Raw genomic sequence first — 20,501 nt, forward strand, 5'->3', positions numbered from 1 at the left:
TGTAGTACTTCTGCAATACCATTATCTCGATTTTTTTCTGTAGTTATGTACTGCTTTATTTTTATTGCTACTTGCTTAGCTTTCCATATGACTGGCATATTGTTACCTTATATTTTAGAATATAAACACAATTAGTAAGACTGTTGATTTTTGAATTTGTCTACACAAAAACACACAGTAATGTTAGTTAAATTCAAATGTTTCTAAATTCTGTGCATGTCTTTTAAGCAGAATTATTTAAAGTAATTTTTCATGTGATTATGCCACTAAAAATTATTGAATAAAGATATGTTTATAAGAAAAGAAATAAGTATTTTTGTAGATGACAGCCATATTTATTAAAAAAATTCATATAAATATTTGCTAATTTATCATGGGTGTGATTTTGAATTTATAACCTGAAACAAAACAAAATATAGTATGAGATTTTTACATTAAGTATCTATATTATTGTAATGAATTACATAATACTGAAAAAAATTGTTTCTAATTAGAATAGTTAGGATTCATTAGGATGCACCATCCATATAGCATCTTAATATTTTATATTTTAACAATTTAGTTAATACAAAAATAGATGATGTTAATGAAAATTAGAAAATTATGAACAGTGCAGTTTATATATATATAAAATGCATTATCCTTCAACGAATAAGACACCAAGAGAAACAGACTTTAAAAAAAGCAAAATTTAATATCTGGTGTGGCTACCATAGGCTCAGATTGACTGGTACATTTAGGAATTCACTCAACAAGATTTCTGTGGTAAAGGTTATATTGGAATTTAGTGCCAGTCATTCCTCAGAGCAGTGGCTGATTCATTTACGGAAGTTGAATGTTTCATTGTGGATTTTGCTTTTTGGTCCAAAACATCCTTGAATTCATTTGAGATTATGGGTTGGTCCAGCCAGATTTTTCACAGTATTGTCCTCAAACCATTGTGTTGTTGGCAGAACCAGCAAAACAGGATATTATTTTGCTGATACAGTTTAGGCCTTTTTTCATAAAATCCAGGATGTCATGGTAGGATCAGCATTTACAATTTAATGCATAGCAACCAGTGGGACCCAGTCAAGTTGTGTGAAGCAAGCCTAAGCCATTGGGCTGCCACAACCAAACTTCAGTATAGTATTGTGCAATCTGCATAAAATCTCCATGGGCATGCACGAAGAAAGCATAGTGCAATATCCTGCACAGACTGCTAACACAAAATCATTACTCCATTTTACCCTCTGCTTTAGACAGCTTTGGCTTACAAACTGCTGCATGTCTGTGATATCTCTTCTGTACAGTATCTTTCTAGTGGTAGTTTGGTTTAACAGCTCTCTCTCTCTCTCTCTCTCTCTCTCTCTCTCTCTCTCTCTCTCTCTCTCTCTCTCACTCACTCACTCACTCACTCACTCACTCACTCACTCACTCACTCACTCACTCACTCACTCACTCACTCACTCACTCACTCACTCACTCACTCACTCACTCACTCACTCACTCACTCACTCACTCACTCACTCACTCACTCACTCACTCACTCACTCACTCACTCACTCACTCACTCACTCACTCACTCACTCACTCACTCACTCACTCACTCACTCACTCACTCACTCACTCACTCACTCACTCACTCACTCACTCACTCACTCACTCACTCACTCACTCACTCACTCACTCACTCACTCACTCACTCACTCACTCACTCACTCACTCACTCACTCACTCACTCACTCACTCACTCACTCACTCACTCACTCACTCACTCACTCACTCACTCACTCACTCACTCACTCACTCACTCACTCACTCACTCACTCACTCACTCACTCACTCACTCACTCACTCACTCACTCACTCACTCACTCACTCACTCACTCACTCACTCACTCACTCACTCACTCACTCACTCACTCACTCACTCACTCACTCACTCACTCACTCACTCACTCACTCACTCACTCACTCACTCACTCACTCACAACAAGATTGACTGCATTTTCCCATTGCAACTCATTTCAACTGCTGTAGGGCACTGAGAGTCATTAACCCTCTAGTGGGCACATCAAAAAGAAATCCAAAATTGGCCTTATGGTTCTTATATATACCATTCAGCTTTTTTGAAATAAACAATAAGAAATTGTTTAAAATGTGCACTTTATAATTTTATTCTTTTTTTCTGACATTATATTGGTTAATAATAAATGATATCTTTAGTAACAGCAATCTTGCTTTCCAATAATATTAATAATTGTTTTCAAACTACCTTGTTTCCAACATGAAGCAAGTAAAATTTAAACATAATCCAAGCCCAATGACAAATTAAAACTGAAGTGGTTGCATGGGTCACTTTTTATACAGAATGGACCTGTATAAAGACTTTTTGGCTATACTTTTCCAAATTGAAAACATCATTAATTAAAAATAATTAATGATGTTAACCAAAAGTGAATACTTATTATAGGATTGCTGAATTCATACTGACATAATTCTAATAGTAATTTAAATTTTCTAAGTTTTTCTTTTTTTCTTCTTTTTTTTTTATTATTTTCCTTTTTTTTTTATTATTTTCCTTTTTTTTTTTTTTTTTTTTTGTATAGCCAATTTGCCAGAATGCCTACTAAAGGGTTAATAACCACCTACCAGGTTTGGATTAATAGCAGTATTTATTGCCATATGATGCTTTAAACAGTTGATTGATTTTGTATCACCACTTACTCTGTCTGATTGACACACCTGCATTGTGACTTTCTACTATAATACTTTTTTAGAAAGGGGAGGGTGTCAAGGTTTTCTTCATTCCATCCTGCTTCTGACTGCCCTTTTCTGAGTGTCAATCTTTTGTTGCTTTAAACAGTTGTTTTTGTATCACCCACATACTGTTTGTCTGATTGGCACACTTGCAAGACACTATTGCTTCTTACTATAACATCTCTTTAGAAAGGGGAGGGTGTGAAGATTTTCTTCATTGTGACCTTCTGATTGTCCTTTTCTGATGATGTGCTGGCCTCTTATATGTACTCCCCTCAAAATGATGGTATCTTCCACTTGTTGCATGCAATGCCAATTTAATAAACAATTATGTTCTGAATCTGATGTTGGAGGATTGTGTATTTTCTTTATTGTTAACTATGTAGCACTGTTTGAACGAGTATTTATATAGTGACTTATGTAATGCAGTCAGAACCTTATATTTCTCTCTCTCTTTCCTCACCTCCCTTTCTCTCCTGACCTACCCATTACCTTCCATTTAATCTTCCTGACTTTTTCTTTTTGTGAATATTTCCTATATATTCTTTTGTTTCCTGTTTTAAAACTCCTGCCTCTCCTTCTACCCTCTTTCTGCAATCTTCTTGTGGAAGTCTTCATCCAGAAATGAGTCTATCTACTGCAGACTACTACCTAGGGTAAGAAATCTATTTATTTTGGCTATCAGCTCCTCTAAATCTGACTTTACTATAGAGCTTAGAAGCTAAAAGAGTGACTATTTATTGTATCATTAACATTCAATTAAATTAGAAGCTAGTTTTTGAAATTAAAGATATACACAATATATTGATTATTATATTAACAACACTTGTACCCCAATATAGATATAAGGCCAGAAACAGTTTTTCTGTAAAGTTATTTTGCAAAATAAAGCATTTAAAAACTTTTTGTTGGGCTAATGTTATTATTGTAATGACCAGTATCTTTTTCATGAAAATTAAATTATTTTAACTCTGTAGTAAGCCTCTCCTGTATATAAAGGTATACTGAATACCACAAAAAAAACCCCACCATTATGGTATTCACTTTTGATGTGCATCATTATTTTTTAATTGATAAAGTAAAGCTGTAAAAGAATTCTTTACAGTACAGTATTTGTGTACATAGTGCATTATGTCATATGCTCATTCCTGTGTTAATTGTTATTTTTGTGAAGCTTTGGTTTTGGCTTCATTTTTGTAAGTAAGGTAGATGGGAAATAACTTTTTTGGATAACCTAAATATATTATTTGTTCTTTTTATCCCAATAGTGTCAGAATAAAAAATAAAATTATTAAGTGCACCATTTTCAATTATTTCTTGTCTGTTATCCCAAAAAAAAAATCTCTAAATCTGACTTTACTATAGAGCTTAGAAGCTAAAAGAATGACTATTTATTGTATCATTAACATTCAATTAAATTAGAAGCTAGTTTTTATTTTATTTTTTAAGATATACACAATATATTGGGTATATTTAAATACAATATATATTTAAAAAAATTAAAGATATACACAATATATTGGGTATATATATATACCCAATATTTTAGGGTTGAATGTGAAAGTGTCTGCAATTCTGCCCAGACATGATAGAAGGGAGTATATGATGAGAGCTTTGTCGATCAGTTCGGCCCTGGAGAGAGATTGTGCAAGGCTAAGGGGTAGAATTTTTTTCAGCCTGGTCTGTGCATGTTGACAGGAGAGACTGCTTCTACAGGGATGGAGTACACTTAAATAAAAAGAATGCAAGAATATTTGCTGATGATATCAAGGTAGTGTTAGGTGGATTGGAAAACTGCTAGCTTGGGGGGGGATACACAGACTAAAAGGTTAACAGTTTGAGGCACAAGTGATTCTTGCACTGCTTCTATTAGAATGAACAGCAGCATGGAAAGCAAGACAATGGAGATTTACAGGACTGTTGGGAGTCATAGTGGAACAAATAAATACATGGGCTGTGTTAGGGTAACTAAGAGTAGAAACAGGTCCATATATACTTGCATGTACACCAATGCTAGGAGTATAGTTAATAAATTTGATGAACTTGAAGTGCTAGTCAAGACATCAAAGGCAGATATTATTGTGATATCAGAGAGGGGTGTCACACAGATATAAGCAGTGCAGAATTGGAATTTGGGGAGTACAGTGTGTACAGAAAGGATAGACAGGACGGGAAGGGAGGAAGGGTTATGCTGTTAGTTAAGAAACACATAAAATCTAAGGAAGTGCATCCAATTGATGTTGGTGGACAATGCAATGTTAAGTCTGTTTGGTGTGACATAAGCACTGGGAAAGAAAAAATGAGAGTAGGTGTGTGTTATAGAATCTTATGGTATAATGAGCAATTATGCAGAGAAATAGAGTGGGCCTATAAATCAGAATGTCTTATAATGGGGGATTTTAACTTTCCAGATATTGACTGGAACTTGTGGGTTGGTCACTTGTACACTAGCAAGACTTTTTTTGGATTCATTGGATGACTGTTTTCTACAGCAGTATATTTGAGAGGAAACCAGAGGGAGTAATACTCTTGATCTGATTATCAGCTGTGATTATTCATGCATTAAGAATTTGCAGATAAAGAAAACACTGGGTGATAGTGATCACAATGTACTGATATGGGAATTACTTAAAGATGTAATTACTTAAAGATGTAACTACCATCAAAGGCTAAAGGGAAGGGCTTTTGCTTTTGTAAAGGTGACTACAGCGGTCTTGGACAGTTTTTAAATTCTGTACAGTGGGATCAACTGATGATGTTACCAATGTTGAATTCTAAATGGGAAGCCTTCAAGGAATTAACCTTGGAGACTACTTGGCTTTTCATTCCAACTAAGAAATACTGTTCAAGGTTCAGACCTAAATGGATGTCAGATGAATTAATGAGGCTTGTGGCAGAGAAGAAAAATGTATGGGATGCATATAAATTATCAGGTGACACAGAAGCGTATGGCAGATATAAGCTTGTCTGTAATCAGTTATTTGGATGAGAGCCGACCGGGCTAGCTAGGTGGGTAACGTGCCTGCCTGGCAACCCAAAGGTTGCGGGTTTGAATTCTGCCTTGGGCTTGGATCAGAGAAAAATGCAAAAACTTTGGGAGGTGCATTATGGCCACAGATGCCAATGCGCCAACAATTAACAAAAAAAAAAAAAAAAAAAATTGGATGAGATAAATGTAGAATAACATATTAGTATTACTAGTGAAAAAAGATGCAAGGAAGCAAGCTTATACAGCATCAGTTAAAAAAAAAAAAAAATAGTCACATTATCTATCCATCCCTACTAATAATTTGTCTAGCACTTACTTTAATTTATTCAGACTATCCACTTACACAGTGTTGGATGGAAATTTGTTCCTACAATCAGTTATTCACCAGCTGAAAGCAAATTTCTTCACATCTAACCTCCAACTATCTTTTATCCATTTAAATTTATATACCCTTATGTGTGTCATCTGAACATGATTTAGGATCCCAACAGCATTCAAGGCCTTAAGTTTCACACTTCAGTTTGGTCTCCTCGCATGTGCTTAGTTTCTATATGCTGCAACATAGTCTTTTTTTTTTTTGGAGAGAAGCTTTCTCTGTGCCTTTTCCAACAGATTCTTATTCTTCCTAAAATTAGACTTTCAGATATGTATGCAGTTCTCAGCATTTGGCCTGACCATTGCCTTATAAATTTGGTTAGGCCATTTGTGTAAAGTAATGATCAATCTCGAATAATCTTAAATAATGGCCAATCCTGTGTTGCTCTTACCTGCATCTCTTACAACAGATTTGCATCCTTCCTGAAATGAGATTTATAGACCTGTATGTAGTTCTTAAGATGTAACCTGACTATTGCATCATACAAAGGATAATCACCTCATTGACCCTGCTACCAAGATTCTTGTATATCACTGACAGAGCTCACAAGCTGCCTTAGTATCCTATATGCACTGCTTAGAGAGCTTCATAACAGACTTTAAAGTGAGCCCCAGATCTTTTTCATTTTCCACTACCCTGAGTGTTGTACTGCACAGTTGATACATTATCCTGAGATTGCTGCTGCCTGTAGGCAGTACCTTGAATTTACTAACATTAAACCTCACTTGCCACTCCTCGGCCCACTGCTTAATTTTTATAGGAGGATTGTTGCATCAGCATATCCTGATTCCTGTTGTTAACCACGAAGCCAAAATTTGTATCATCTGCAAACATACATTAAACTTAATGTGCCTTTATTATTATTATTATTATTATTATTATTATTATTTCTCTCTGATTAGGGGTTCCATCTCGTGATGGGTATTGCTACCAATTACACAGGGTAGTTGTTATGTCTGGTGTTACTGTTGGTCGAGGAACTCTGACTATCCTACAGGTGTTCAGGATTGTGACTTTCTGGAGTTCCTTGTAGGTGTTTGCTGGGAGACCTATTGCTGCTAGGCTGTTATGTAGGGTCTTTGGCACCATACCTGTGGTTGACATGATGATCGGGATGGTCGTTACTTGTTGCATACGCCACATCTCTTTGATCTCCTGTCTTAGGTTCGTGTACTTCCTGATTTTTTCCCCATGGGTTTTCTGCAGATTGCCAGTGTTGGGTATCGCTATGTCAATCAGATAGATAGCCTTTTCCTTCTCTTCCACAAGGGTTTATGTGCGGTCTGTTGTGTAGGATTGTCCTATCCATTATCATGGCTCGGTCCTAGTACAGCTTGTGGGTTGGGGTCTATGTTGTAGAATAGATGTGTGTAAGTTTGCCTTTATCCAGCGGGTAGTTGATTGGTGGAACAGACTTCCATCTTTTGTTGTGGAAGTTGATAACCTAAATAAATTTAAGGCTGAGCTGGCATTTGGAACGAATGGAGGGGTGAGATGGGAGGGTTTTTTTTTGTTTTTTGGCTGATGCTGCATAAGCTTGCTTCCTTGCATCGTATGCCTATACTAATGCTAAAATCATGCCAGTATTACTGTTTAATATTTCAATATAAGCACAGTATTATTTTTTAAGCGAGCTGTGCATTGAAACAATGTTGTCATAAGTTCCAATGAATGTGTAACAGCATTTATAGTATCTGTTTATTTCAGAAAGGATTCATAAAATGTAAGTACCATTTTTTTTTTTTTTTTTTTTTTTTTTAAAGATAACCCAAATACAAAGATATTGGAACCTGTGCTACTCTAATACTTTGTGGTGGTTGAAAGTTGAGAAGTCAGCAGGCATGCATGGTAGGTCAGATATGGGATTTGTGTAGAACTATTCATAAGAAAAGCAACACCAAGGATGAAAGTGAAGAGAAAGAAATATTTGTGATATGCATAAACCAAGAAAGGTTATAAGTCACTTCATCATCAGTAAAGATGTGCAGTCTTCTTGTCTAGAAGGCGCCTCTGTAGCCAGGTGGGAAGGAGCAGCAGTGCATAGCACATGCTTCTTGATTAGTCCCGGGTTCGAGCCCTTCACCACCAAATATGGAGGATGCGGAAAGGTCAGGGAATGACCACCGCATATCCCGGAGCAATATGGCCTTAGTTGCTAATGCTCCTAAAAACCAAATAACGCATATCCCGGAGCAATATGGCCTTAGTTGCTAATGCTCCTAAAAACCAAATAACAAACAAACATCTTGTCTAGAAATTTGAGAATTGTTGAAGACAAGCATGGGAGCAGCAGCCTCATTTTTATGAGAAATTAGATAGGACTGTGTTTCTGAAGGATTGAGGTTAACTAAGTTTTTTTCTCTCCACTGGAGAATACCTGGAGATATTAGTATTTAAGAACTGTTAGTGTTGATTTTTTGAGAACTTGTAGCTGTTTGAGCAGAGCAGATTTTGTTAAAGTGAAATTTGGAATGCAGTGTACTGTCATCAGCAAAACTACAGATAGGATTTGCAAATAATGAAAGAAGGTTGTTAAGATACAAGAGGAAAATAATGTTCATAAGAACAGAACCTTAGGTATTTTCAGAATTAGTTGAAAAGTAAGGTTTCTTGGTCAGAGAGAGAAAACTGGCTGCCCAGTTGCAAAAATGAAAATGCAGACTGCAGGTGGAAGCTTTTTTGAAGACCTTTATGATAAATATGAACAAATGCCTTAAAAATATTGAGAGCAACTGCTTGAGTTTCTCTGAACTCTTGCATGAAATTTGTGTAAGGATGAATAATGTAAGCCTAGATATTACCAGTCTTTGACAGAATCAATATTGGTGATTGCTAATCAGATAAATTTGAAAATAGTTTGAAAATTGTTGGTTGATGGAGTTCTCCACTTTTCTGTGAAGTACAGTGGACAATAATTGGAGGGAAAGAAATTTTTTCCTCTTCTTAGGAATTCCTTGGTGCACAAGTTTTAAGAGGCACAATATGGCCCTAGCAGCCCTTGTGCCATTAAACATCATATCAACAACAACAACAACAAGTTTTAAGAATAAATGGAGGAGAAATGTCATTAGGACTGGAGACTGCGGTGGCAGCAGGGAAGTGGCAATCCTGTGGTCAGAAACAGCTGTTTGACGTGAGAGGCCAGTGGAGGGTAAAAAGAATCATACATTCTAGCAAATAGACCACATTCATTCAGTACAATACAATTTTTATGTATGATATTTTTTAATTAAAGCACATGGTCACTTAACTAGGGTAGTGCATGTTATCAAAGGAATGCTAGAAGTTCAGAAACATGATGTAGTTAACAGAGGTAATAATCATGGTGTAGCAGTGTATGAATTAGTAATTACCTCTTAATGGAAATAGCCTGTGAAGGAAATGACTCTGTTTAAGTCATGATTAGGGTTGGATTATATATTTTTAATTAAATTCAGTGCTGGAACTTTTTGATCAGACTTTTCATGTATGCATATATATATTCTACAAGTATAATGAAATAAATAGAATTGCAAAAAAATAAGAGATAGAGAAAAGAAATATGTAGTAGTAGTGGCATGTGATGCAAGAAAGCAAGTGTATGAGCTTATGCAGCATCAGCCAAAAAAAAAAAAAATCACACCATTCCCTCCAAATGCCTGTCCAGTTCCTCCTTAAATTTATTCAACCTATCAACTTCCACAACGACAGATGGAAGTTTGTTCCAGCAATTAACCACACGCTGGCTAAAGGTGAATTTTCGCACATCTATTCTACATCTGTCCTTTCTTAATTTGAATTTATGCCCCCTTAGGTTCGTAATCTGAACAAGTGGAAGGATCCCATCAGAATTCAGTGTGCTCAACCCATTCAAGGCCTTATACACCTCAATCAGATCACCGCGCAGGTGCCTAGTCTTCAGCCACTGCAATTTGCAGAACTTAAGCCTCTCTTGGTAAGAGGATCCTTTCATTCCCTTCACCAATCTTGTTGCCCTTCTCTGTACACGCTCAAACAAATCTACATCCTTCCTAAAATGAGGCCTCCAGACCTGTATGCAGTACTCAAGGCGTGGCCTGACCATTGCCTTATACAGAGGGATAATCACCTCCTTCTCCCTGCTAGCAAAATTCCTGTATATCATTGACAAAACCCCATGACCTGCATTGCTCAGAAAACTTCATATCTGACTGCACAATTACTCCCAGATCTTTTTCATTTTCTACCACCTTAAGTGTAGTACCACACAGTTGGTACGTTTCTCTGGGGTTACTTCTACCCATATGCAGTACTTTGCATTTGTCAAGGTTAAACTTCAGTTGCCACTTCTTAGCCCATCTGCCCAAATTATCTAGATCCTGTTGCAGTAGCACACTGCCATTACTGTCATTAACAACCCTGCCAACCTTTGTATCATCTGCAAACTTCGACATTAAGCGTGATATACCTTCATCAATATCATTGATAAATATACAAAACAACAGTGGACCCAACACCGAACCCTGTGGGACTCCACTAATAACATTAGTCCACGAAGAGCAGCACCCATTGATTACCACCCTCTGTCTTCTCCCACTTAACCATCCTTTTATCCATTGTGGCAATTTACCCTTAATACCATTCTGCTCCAATTTGTACAATAGTCTTTCATGCGCAACAGTGTCAAAAGCTTTCCGGAAATCCAAATATATGATATCAAAATTATTTTTTGCATCCAGTTCCTTTGTAACCACATCATAATATCCTATCAAAGCAGTATATATATATACTGCTTTGTAAGAAAGTGGCAGAGACAAATATCACTAGACTATAAACCAAAAATGTGTAATGTAACTGAAAGCAAGAAATAAGAATGATACTGGTGGAATAATATGAAAATGGAACAGCACAGTAAACCATAGAATTATAAAATTTAGAAAATATATAGAAGGCCCAAAGCAGCCAAAATTACGAAACCTAAATGGAATAAGTTTAATAACAGCAGAAGAGACTGGCTGATACAAAAATGTAAAATATCACAAGTTCAACAGTAAACCAAAGTGCATAATATTGTGCAGTAACTCAGAGGAAATGTGGGAAATAATACAGCAAAGATTATAGCAGAAAATATGAACAAAAAGGAAGGAGGAAGGGGAGAAGAAAACTAAGAGGTGTCAGTATCAATGGACACTGACCATAGTTATAGCCATGGATTAATTTGAAATTAAAAAAAATAATACTAAAAAAATATATAATGCAACCGTGCTGTTCATTTTCATATTATTTACATCATTATTCTTATTTCTTGCCTTCAGTTGCATTACATTTTTTTACATTTATATACATACACACAATGGTGGACCCAGGATTTTTTAAATGGGGGGAGCTAAAGTAATTAAAGGGAAGGGCTAAAGCAGTGTTCTGGTGCATCATTAAGCTTAAACCCTCTTATAGTGGTAAAAAATTCCCATTATCATGGGCTATGGTCCCTTTAGCCCTTACCTGGGACCACCTGTGTTACACACACACACACACACACACACACACACACACACACACACACACACACACACATATATATAGTAGTAATATTAAACTGTTAAGAAGCAAAATAAGCAGGAAAAAGGAAAATAACAAAAGTTAATACATGTCTAATGCTCCAAAATGCGCAGCACAGCAGTAAAGGAAGCAAAAGGATATAAATAAAAAGTAGTAATATTAATGTTAAACCACATATTATTTATATATATATAGTTAGATATAAATGTACTAGTGTTTTAGCTAGAAAAAAAAATTAAACCTATTATTTACATAAAAACCATTCAGCTAGGTGCCTTGAATCCAAGGAAAATGCAAATTAATACCTTTTCACACACACACACACACACACACACACACACACACACACACACACACACACACACACACACACACACACACACACACACACACACACACACACACAATATACTGCTAAGCATTAATAGAATACATTGAATGACACATTATCAAGGATTAGTGCCATTCAATATATCTAAACAATAATTTGCAATTGGCTCTGATTGTTTTTTTGCTAGGCAAGGAGACTGGCTGCATTATCAGCCAGAAATCATAAAATATGCATTGGAAATATTTAAATGCATAAGATATGCATTTAAATAATAAAATATGAAAATATGTTAGGCCAATGAACAGTTAACAAATTAATATATATAATGAATAGAGTCTTCCTTAAACTGAAAAGTCCATGGGGGAATATGGGAAACCATTGAGTATTAAAAAAGGTGAAGAAAGGCAGGAAAAGATGGCAGTATTACTTATGTGTACTTGAGTAGTCTAATAGATCACAAGGTAAAAATGACCCCAGGAGCTCACATCTGGTGAGTATGGGCTTGGCAAACCCAGGGTCCTGAGCTGGATATCATCATCCTTCTCTTTCTTGGTGATTCCCTTCTACTTCTCTCTCTCTCTCTCAGGGTAACGCGGAAATTTTTTTTTTTTTTTGGCTGGTGTAGCATAAGCCTCAGGCTTCCTTGCACCTTAAGGCTAATAATAATAATAATAATAATAATAATAATAATAATAATCAAAAGCTAGTGAAACACAGATATTAACAATTATACTCAGGCATAATTGCCTGATCCACCAAATGGAATTATAATAATTTAATAAATAAGTATAAAAGAAATCAGGTATTGAACCATAGCACACAGTAATCCAAAAATTAGATCAGCTTTATAATTTGTTTTGGCACCTCCGTAGCTAGGTGGGAAGGAGCAGCAGTGCGTAGCACACGCTTCTTGATTAGACCGGGGTTCGAGCCCATCACCACCAAATACGGAGGATGCAGAAAGGTCAGCGAATGACCACCGTATATCCTGGAGCAATATGGCCTTAGTTGCTAATGCTCCTAAAATCCAAATAACAAACAAACAAACAAACAATAATTTGTTTTTGATGATTTTTTTTGCCATAAATTCGGTGTAATTCCCAAATAGCTGTGGAATAATGTTATACTATCCAAACCTTTAATTAAATAAAAAAATAATGTTTTATGTTCTGATACTTTACTTACTAGTCTTTCAATATTAATTTTGCTTTCCTTAAATTTTATTCTATTTTATACTATCACTCTCTCTCTCTCTCACACACACACTCACACACACACACACACACACACACACACACACACACACACACACACACACACACACACACACACACACACGGGTTTCTGAATAAGGTATCAAAATTCTGGAAGTGACAAAGGGCTGTTAAAAGGAGGTAAAAATATTCAGTGAAGATGTTTCCAAAAGCACATCATTAAGCATCTAGACATTTGTACATGATGTCCACAGACTTTAGGTGATAGGCAACAAAGAAAAATGGTTTATTTCAACTAATAAATGGTTAGGATTATAACAGCTCTTTGAATGTCCACTGGTATGAATGTGTGCTACTGCATGATTTATGAGAGTAAATTACAAACACAACAGTCATAATTAATAAATATCCTCTATCTAGGTTATGGCCACCATGTTTGCTATTTATGGGATTGGCATCTGCCATTCAGCAAATGCGATTTGGACATCTTCATTTCCCTTTTGACATTTTTACCACTCAGAATTTTAATGCCTTCTGCTCTTCAGAACACCTTCCTTACTTCAAAACACCTATATATGTATATACCTCTATTTCTTGAAAATTATCTAGTAAAATAAAATATTAATATTATATGTCTAACTTGCTTAATGATATATTTTTGTGGATATTTTCACCAAGGTTTTCGCTCATGATTCTAGAATTTTGACACCTTATTCAAAAAGACCTTCTATATATGTTTATTTATTGAAAATTATCTAGTAAAATAAAATATTAATATTATAATATATATTTACAGGGTGAAGTGCCATATTTAAAGGATAGATGGTGTCAGTTTGATGCAACAATGGTTTTCTTTCTTTGGATATCTGTTATCCTTCAGGTAAAAGAATTATTATCTATGAATGTAATGTCTCGGCATAATAATATCAAGAATTTGTAAATTTTCACACAAGGATTCCCCTCCCCTTTCAAGGGTTCCCCCTTCCAAATTAAAAAAAAAAAAAAAAAAAAAAATTAGTTAAGGTACAGTCTTATTTGATATGTTTATCTCAAGTAATATGTGTTACACCTGTTAAGGATCCACCTACCCCATAAACATTAATTTACAAAAATCATTTATTTGTAATATCCACCAAAGGTAAAAATACAGAAATTCATATTTGCATAATGTGCCTATGTAAAGCTACTTTCTAGTGATTAGTCTGTTAACCCTTCCCCATTCCACCTGACTATAAAAATAAAATATGATTAATGTAAATAAAAGTCTAGTAAAATTTCATTTAGAGTGTCTGTGTAACCATTTCATTCATTTAGAGTGTCTGTGTAACCTGCCATTTTCATGTTCAATCAAAGCAGCATTTCTGGAGTGTTGTTACTGAATGCTTCTCAGAATCATTGAATGCTTCCCTGCTTTTTTCAGGTTGTCAATTGAGTGCCCCTGGATCATGTTTTGTTTAATGAACTTCCATAAAGCATTGTCATATTATGACAAATCTGGGCTTCAGTATGGTCAGTGAAGAGGGAGAAGGTAAAATTATCAAGCAAGCCATCACTAGTCCACTTGTCCTGGAACACTCTGTTAAGGAATATCTATATACAGATCGTAAAATGAGCCAGGTCTCTCTCTCTCTCCCTCTCCCCCTCCCCCTCCCCTCCCCTCCCCTCCCCCCTCTCTCTCACACAAGCCATACTTGACCAAATGGCCATAAGTGTTCCACTTGAGTTACATGCCATTCCTATAACATGCTGAGTTAAATCGTTTGGTTTAAGGGACCCAAAAGAAGTATGGAAGCAACAAGCAGCAGTCAATACAGTACAGTTTTCATGACCCCCCCCTACATTTTCTTTCCATTTTGAATAAAATAAAAATAATTAACCTTCTGAGATAGGAAACCACAAACTGGGCACAAGTATTACATGTGGTGCAATTTGCTCTTACATGAGAGGTGCAATCACAAAAATTTTTTTTAATGTGTGTGCATATATTTTCCTTATACTTACCACATTAGAAACTGTTTCATGCTGTCATATTCGGAGAAGCTCTTTTGCAACCTGTTACATCAAATCCAGTAATTCCCCCCCCCCCCAAACCACCTGCCTGGTATGCCTCTGATCTCTATGCAGCCTTCCTGCTTATGTGGGCATGGTTTCCTGAATGCAAAACTGTGTCAACCAGGACTCATACAGGATCCTAAATGTATCTGTGGAGCAGATGAAGATTGGGCACATGTTCTATATGACTGTCTCAACTATTATCCCAGCAGATGTATACTAATATCAAAGATAAGACCAATAAATCATGGATGTGAATATCTACTCATCTTTGATGAAACATGCCATATGGCCTTCTGTACCTATGCTCAAAAAGTCTTTGAGTCAAAGTAGCCAAGTTATGACCACCCAGACTGTGCCCCCCCATTTAGGCAGTCACAACTATCTGGACTAGGACATTCCCAATACAAACAAACCTAAATAAGACCAGCCTGTCAGAATGTGTTTCCCACTCATATAGAATATCCACGATAGCAAATGTATATATGTTAAAATGTAATATGTATGTTCATGTGAATCAGTAACCATAATGTGTATGATGTGTACATGTTTTTGAGTTGTTATTTGTTATTTGGTTTTTAGGAGCATTAGCAACTAAGGCTATATTGCTCCTGGATATGCGGTGGTCATTCCCTGACCTTTCCGCATCCTCCGTATTTGGTGGTCACGGGCTTGAACCCCGGTCTAATCAAGAAGCATGTGCTACGCACTGCTGCTCCTGCCCACCTGGCTACGGAGGCACCTTGTTTTTGAGTACACAAGTGTATGTTTTCTCTGGCTATGTTCCTGTGAACTTTGGCTAAGGACAGGTTTGTGTATGTAAATAATGGCTGCCAGTTAGTATGTATTGAAAGTTTATGCTTGGATGAAGCTCTCATTCGCATCCACATTGCCAGATGTGATTTGTGATAGCTTATATTTCTATACAGTGTTCAGGTACAGATGTTTTCACCACAGTGGAAACATCTATACACGAACTCTGTCCACAGTGAGAATGTATAATCCCCCCCTCCCAAAAATTGTGTCCCCATTTCTCAATATGACAGAATGTGTAAAGTTTGATAATTGAATGTAAGAATGTGTAAATGTATCTTTATCTCCTTATATATTCATGATATTTATGTGATCATGTATCCTGATATATTTGTATATGCTTAGGCATTAGAGTGTATATATGTACATGGGTGTTTACATGTGTATGAGGACATGAATATTTGAGTCAAGAAGTAGCCAAGTTATGACCACCCAGACTGTGCTCCCCATTTAGGCAGTTACAACTATCTGGACTAGGACATTCCCAATACAGACACACATACATGCATGTGTGTGTGAGTGCATGTATTTATGTTCATGTGGTTTGTGTGTACAATGTCCACATGTGTATATGGGTGTATGAATATACAGGACATCCTTGAAATTGATGTCAGTATTTATTGAGGGAATGGTTCATTAAAATACAAGAAGAAAAGTCTACACTGAGTTTGAAGTAGGAGCAATGGGTTTTGAGTTAGAGCATTAAACAGATTAGTGTTGTCTTTTCCGCTTCTAGTGTTTTGTGTGTAACAATAAATTTATGAAAAGTGCTTAATTAGAAACCTTTTTTTACATAAATTTTATTTATATAAGAACATTTTTATTTTAATTATTACTAAGTATCTGAATAATGCTACTTGTGCTGTACATGGTTATCAATAAATCCAGAACAATAAATGTTTTTTGATTAAAATTTAGCTATGAATTGAAGATTACTCAGAAACTCAATAATATTCTACAGCAGGAGTAAATGAATTTTATTAGTACTGCAATAAAACTGAAGCATGATCAAAAGACATATCACAAACGGTGTTTGAAATGAGTGCTGTGTGACAGGAGACAGGCTTCAACATGACGTGAGAGAGAATCTTGTACGTGTGCGAGTAGCACTGTGTTGTTTTTAATAGCAGCGGCAGCTTTGTGGATATGATTCAACAAGTCATCTTGGTTGTTAACCTCTGTAGCATAAACAATTTGTTTCATGTGGCCCCACACATAAAAATCCAATGGGTTAAGGTCAGGAGAGGGTGGCAGCCAAGAAATAGGACCTATGCAACCAATCCAGTGATTCTGGTAATGATTATTTAAGAACATTCTTGCTTGTTGCCCAAAATGTGGAGGCACTCCGTTGTGCTGAAACCATATATTGGCACGTACACTTGAGGAACATCAACCAGAAGTGTTGGCAATGTCCCCTTCCTTTTATATAAACTCTAAAAGGAAGGGGATGAATCTGATCGGTCCACTTGACGTCGATGGTTCGACTGTTGATGATCCTGCTCAGATAGCAAACAAACTGAATGAGTATTTTGCATCTACATTCACACGTGAGGAATTATTAAGGTTTGAAAATGGCAGAAGGTTATCAAATTGTAGCTAGATACTTAATGATTTTGTAATAACCGAGAGCAAAGTGGAAGAGAAATTGTTGAAGTTAAACGTAAGAAAAGCACCTGGAGTGGATGGGATCTATCCAGTTATATTAAAGGAGACGGCAAAGCAACTAAGCAAACCCTTAGCCATAATTATGAGAGCATCCTTGGACTCAGGGGAGGTTCCCACTTTTTTTTTTTTTTTTTTATGAGAACCCCAAACACGAGAGGTATTATAACCTATAGTTGGAGGTTGAGAAGACGAAAGAAGATATTTGTTGATATTGGACTTGAACTTCTGTAGATTGTAATTTTCAGGAAATATGTATGAAGGAAGGTTGTTCCAGAAAACGGCAGTTGAATGAATAAATGAGGAAGATGAAAAGTTGGTTCTGTGGGTTTGAAGTTGGACAGTAAATGGATGTTGGCTGGTGGCGGCATGTGTTCGGACTGTTTTGAAAGAGAGAGCGGGAATTATAGAAGCCAATTCAGAAGAACAGTGCCCATGGAAGTATCTGTAGAAGAGGCATGCAGAAGAAACAGTGCATCTATGAGAAAGCGAGTGGAGAGACTCTGTTAGAGATGAATCATTAATTAACCTAACTGCCCTCTTCTGAATGGAATCAAGAAGCCTGAGAGAGGTTTTGGGGGCACCACCCCAGATGTGGGAACAATATTCCATGGCAGGGCGGATTTGCGATTTATACAGCGTGAGCAGCTGTTTGGGAGAAAAGTAACGCTGAGAGCGAAAGAGAAAACCAAGTTTTTAAGATGCAGAGGAAGCAATATTTGTAATGTGCTTGTGCCAAGAGAGATTAGAAGTCAGGGTAATCCCCAAAAGAGATATATCATTTTGCCTAGAAATCGGAGTGTTACTAAAGATAAGCATAGGAGCAGAAGAATCCTTTTTGCGAGATATAAGACAAGATTGAGTTTTAGAAGGGTTGAAATCAACTAAGTTGTCTTTGCCCCACTGGAGAATTACCTGAAGATCGGCATTTAAGGAATTGGCAGCAGATTTTCGAGAACTTGAAGCTGATTGAGCTGGACAAGGTTTCTCAAAATGGAAAGTTGAATGCAATGTGCTGTCATCGGCAAAACTATGGATAGGATTTCGAGTCAATGGAAGAAGGTTATTGATATACAAGAGGAAAAGAGTGGGGGAAAGAACTGAACCTTGGGGGACACCGGCATTAGTGGAGAAGTTAGAAGACAGAGAGCCATCTACCATCACCCTCAGTGAGCGATCAGAGAGAAAACTGGATAACCAACAAGAAAACACAGTTGGCAAACCATAAGATGGAAGCTTGTTTAGAAGACCTTTATGCCAAACACGATCGAAAGCCTTTGAGATGTCAGGAGCAACTACTTGTGTTTCACCGAACCTTTCCATTGAATTAGTCCATAAATGGGTAACATAAGCCAGAATATCACCAGTGGATCGACACTGACGGAATCCATACTGGCGATCGTTGATCAGACGGAAGGTTTCTAGGTAGTTTAAGAGTTGGCGGTTAATTGATTTCTCCATTACTTTAGAAAGAGTAGAAGTAATTGCAATGGGACGATAATTGGATGGGAGGGATTTGTCACCCTTTTTAGGAACTGGCTGGATATGAGCAAATTTCCAAGCAGAAGGAAAAACACCTTTGGAATAAGAAAGTGAAAAAAGGCGGCAAAGAATAGGAGTAAGTTCAGGATCACAGGTTTTGAGAACAAGTGGAGAAATACCATCAGGACCTGGAGCTTTCTTAGCATCAAGATTCATCAAAATCCTTCTGATATCCTTTTGACGGAAGACCACAGGAGGCATTGAATGGAGCGTGTTAGGAATGGTGGGAGGTGTTTTACCAAGATCATTAATACATGAGCTCAAAGAAAAATGGGATGCTAGCAGGTCAGCTTTATCCTTGGGTGAAGTGACAACAGAACCATCTGGTTTGGACAAAGGTGGGAGCAGAGATGGGCAAAAGTTGCGGCCAATAGCTTTGGCAAGAGACCAGAATGCTCGGCTACCATTAGGGCAAGAAGCAAGTTTTCTACTCTTAGCCTGTTGAAACTCTAGTTTGGACTGATTAATAACTGCTTTACAATTGTTGCGAGCTTTGGTGTAGGCAGAAAATGAAACTGAAGAATTAGAAACAAGCCAATTACGATATGCAACGTTCTTCTCTTGGACAGCCTTAGCACATTTATTGGAAAACCAAGGTTTAGATAAAGGACGAGATTTTAAAGTGGAGTGTGGGATAAAGGATTCCATTCCTGCAAGAATAATTTCACTGACACGATCTGAGCAAACGTTGACATCAGAAGTTTTGAAACAGTAATCAGACCAAGGAAAAGAAGAAAAGAAGTCTCGCAGGTCATCCCATTTTGCATTCTTGTAATGCCAAACAATACGAGGTTGGGAATAGCCATGAGATAAAGGTTCCATTGGAGAAGAGGCAATCACCAAGTTGTGATCTGAAGTGCCTAAAGGACCTCTCACTTCAACCTTGTACTTAGAAGGGTTGTTTGTGAGAAAAAGATCAAGCGTATTGGCTGTATGATTAGGATTGTCCTGTATTCTTGTAGGTAAATGAACAATCTGTGCTAGGTCATTAGTAATTGCAAAAGCCTCAGCATCTCGACCTGCTGGGTTGGTGTGACTAGAAAACGGAAGCCAGCTGGAGTTGTGAACGTTAAAATCACCACGGACTGGAGATGTGCAAATGTATCCCCAATTCACAAAGGGGGATCGAAGGGTGACACGAGTAATTACAGACCAGTTAGTTTAACTTCTGTTCCGGGTAAAATAATGGAGTCGCTGATTAAGGATGCATTGAAGGATCATCTAGACAAGACTGCAGCAATAATTCAGACACAGCATGGGTTT

The 20,501-nt window shown here is 36.8% G+C and overlaps 1 protein-coding gene across 1 annotated transcript in view; it reads left to right on the top strand.

The window, feature by feature from the left end:
• Positions 1-20,501, top strand: part of na (sodium leak channel non-selective protein na) — a 605,671-nt gene that overhangs the window by 52,851 nt on the left and 532,319 nt on the right. Inside the window, exon 4 of the mRNA XM_090376183.1 lies at positions 13,966-14,049. Coding sequence (XP_090232309.1) covers positions 13,966-14,049 — 84 coding nt within the window. The remainder of the gene's footprint in view (positions 1-13,965; positions 14,050-20,501) is intronic.

This window comes from Mastigoproctus giganteus, chromosome 6 (assembly GCF_048544385.1).
Source record: "Mastigoproctus giganteus isolate SK-2022 chromosome 6, ASM4854438v1, whole genome shotgun sequence".
Lineage (NCBI taxonomy): Eukaryota > Metazoa > Arthropoda > Arachnida > Uropygi > Thelyphonidae > Mastigoproctus > Mastigoproctus giganteus.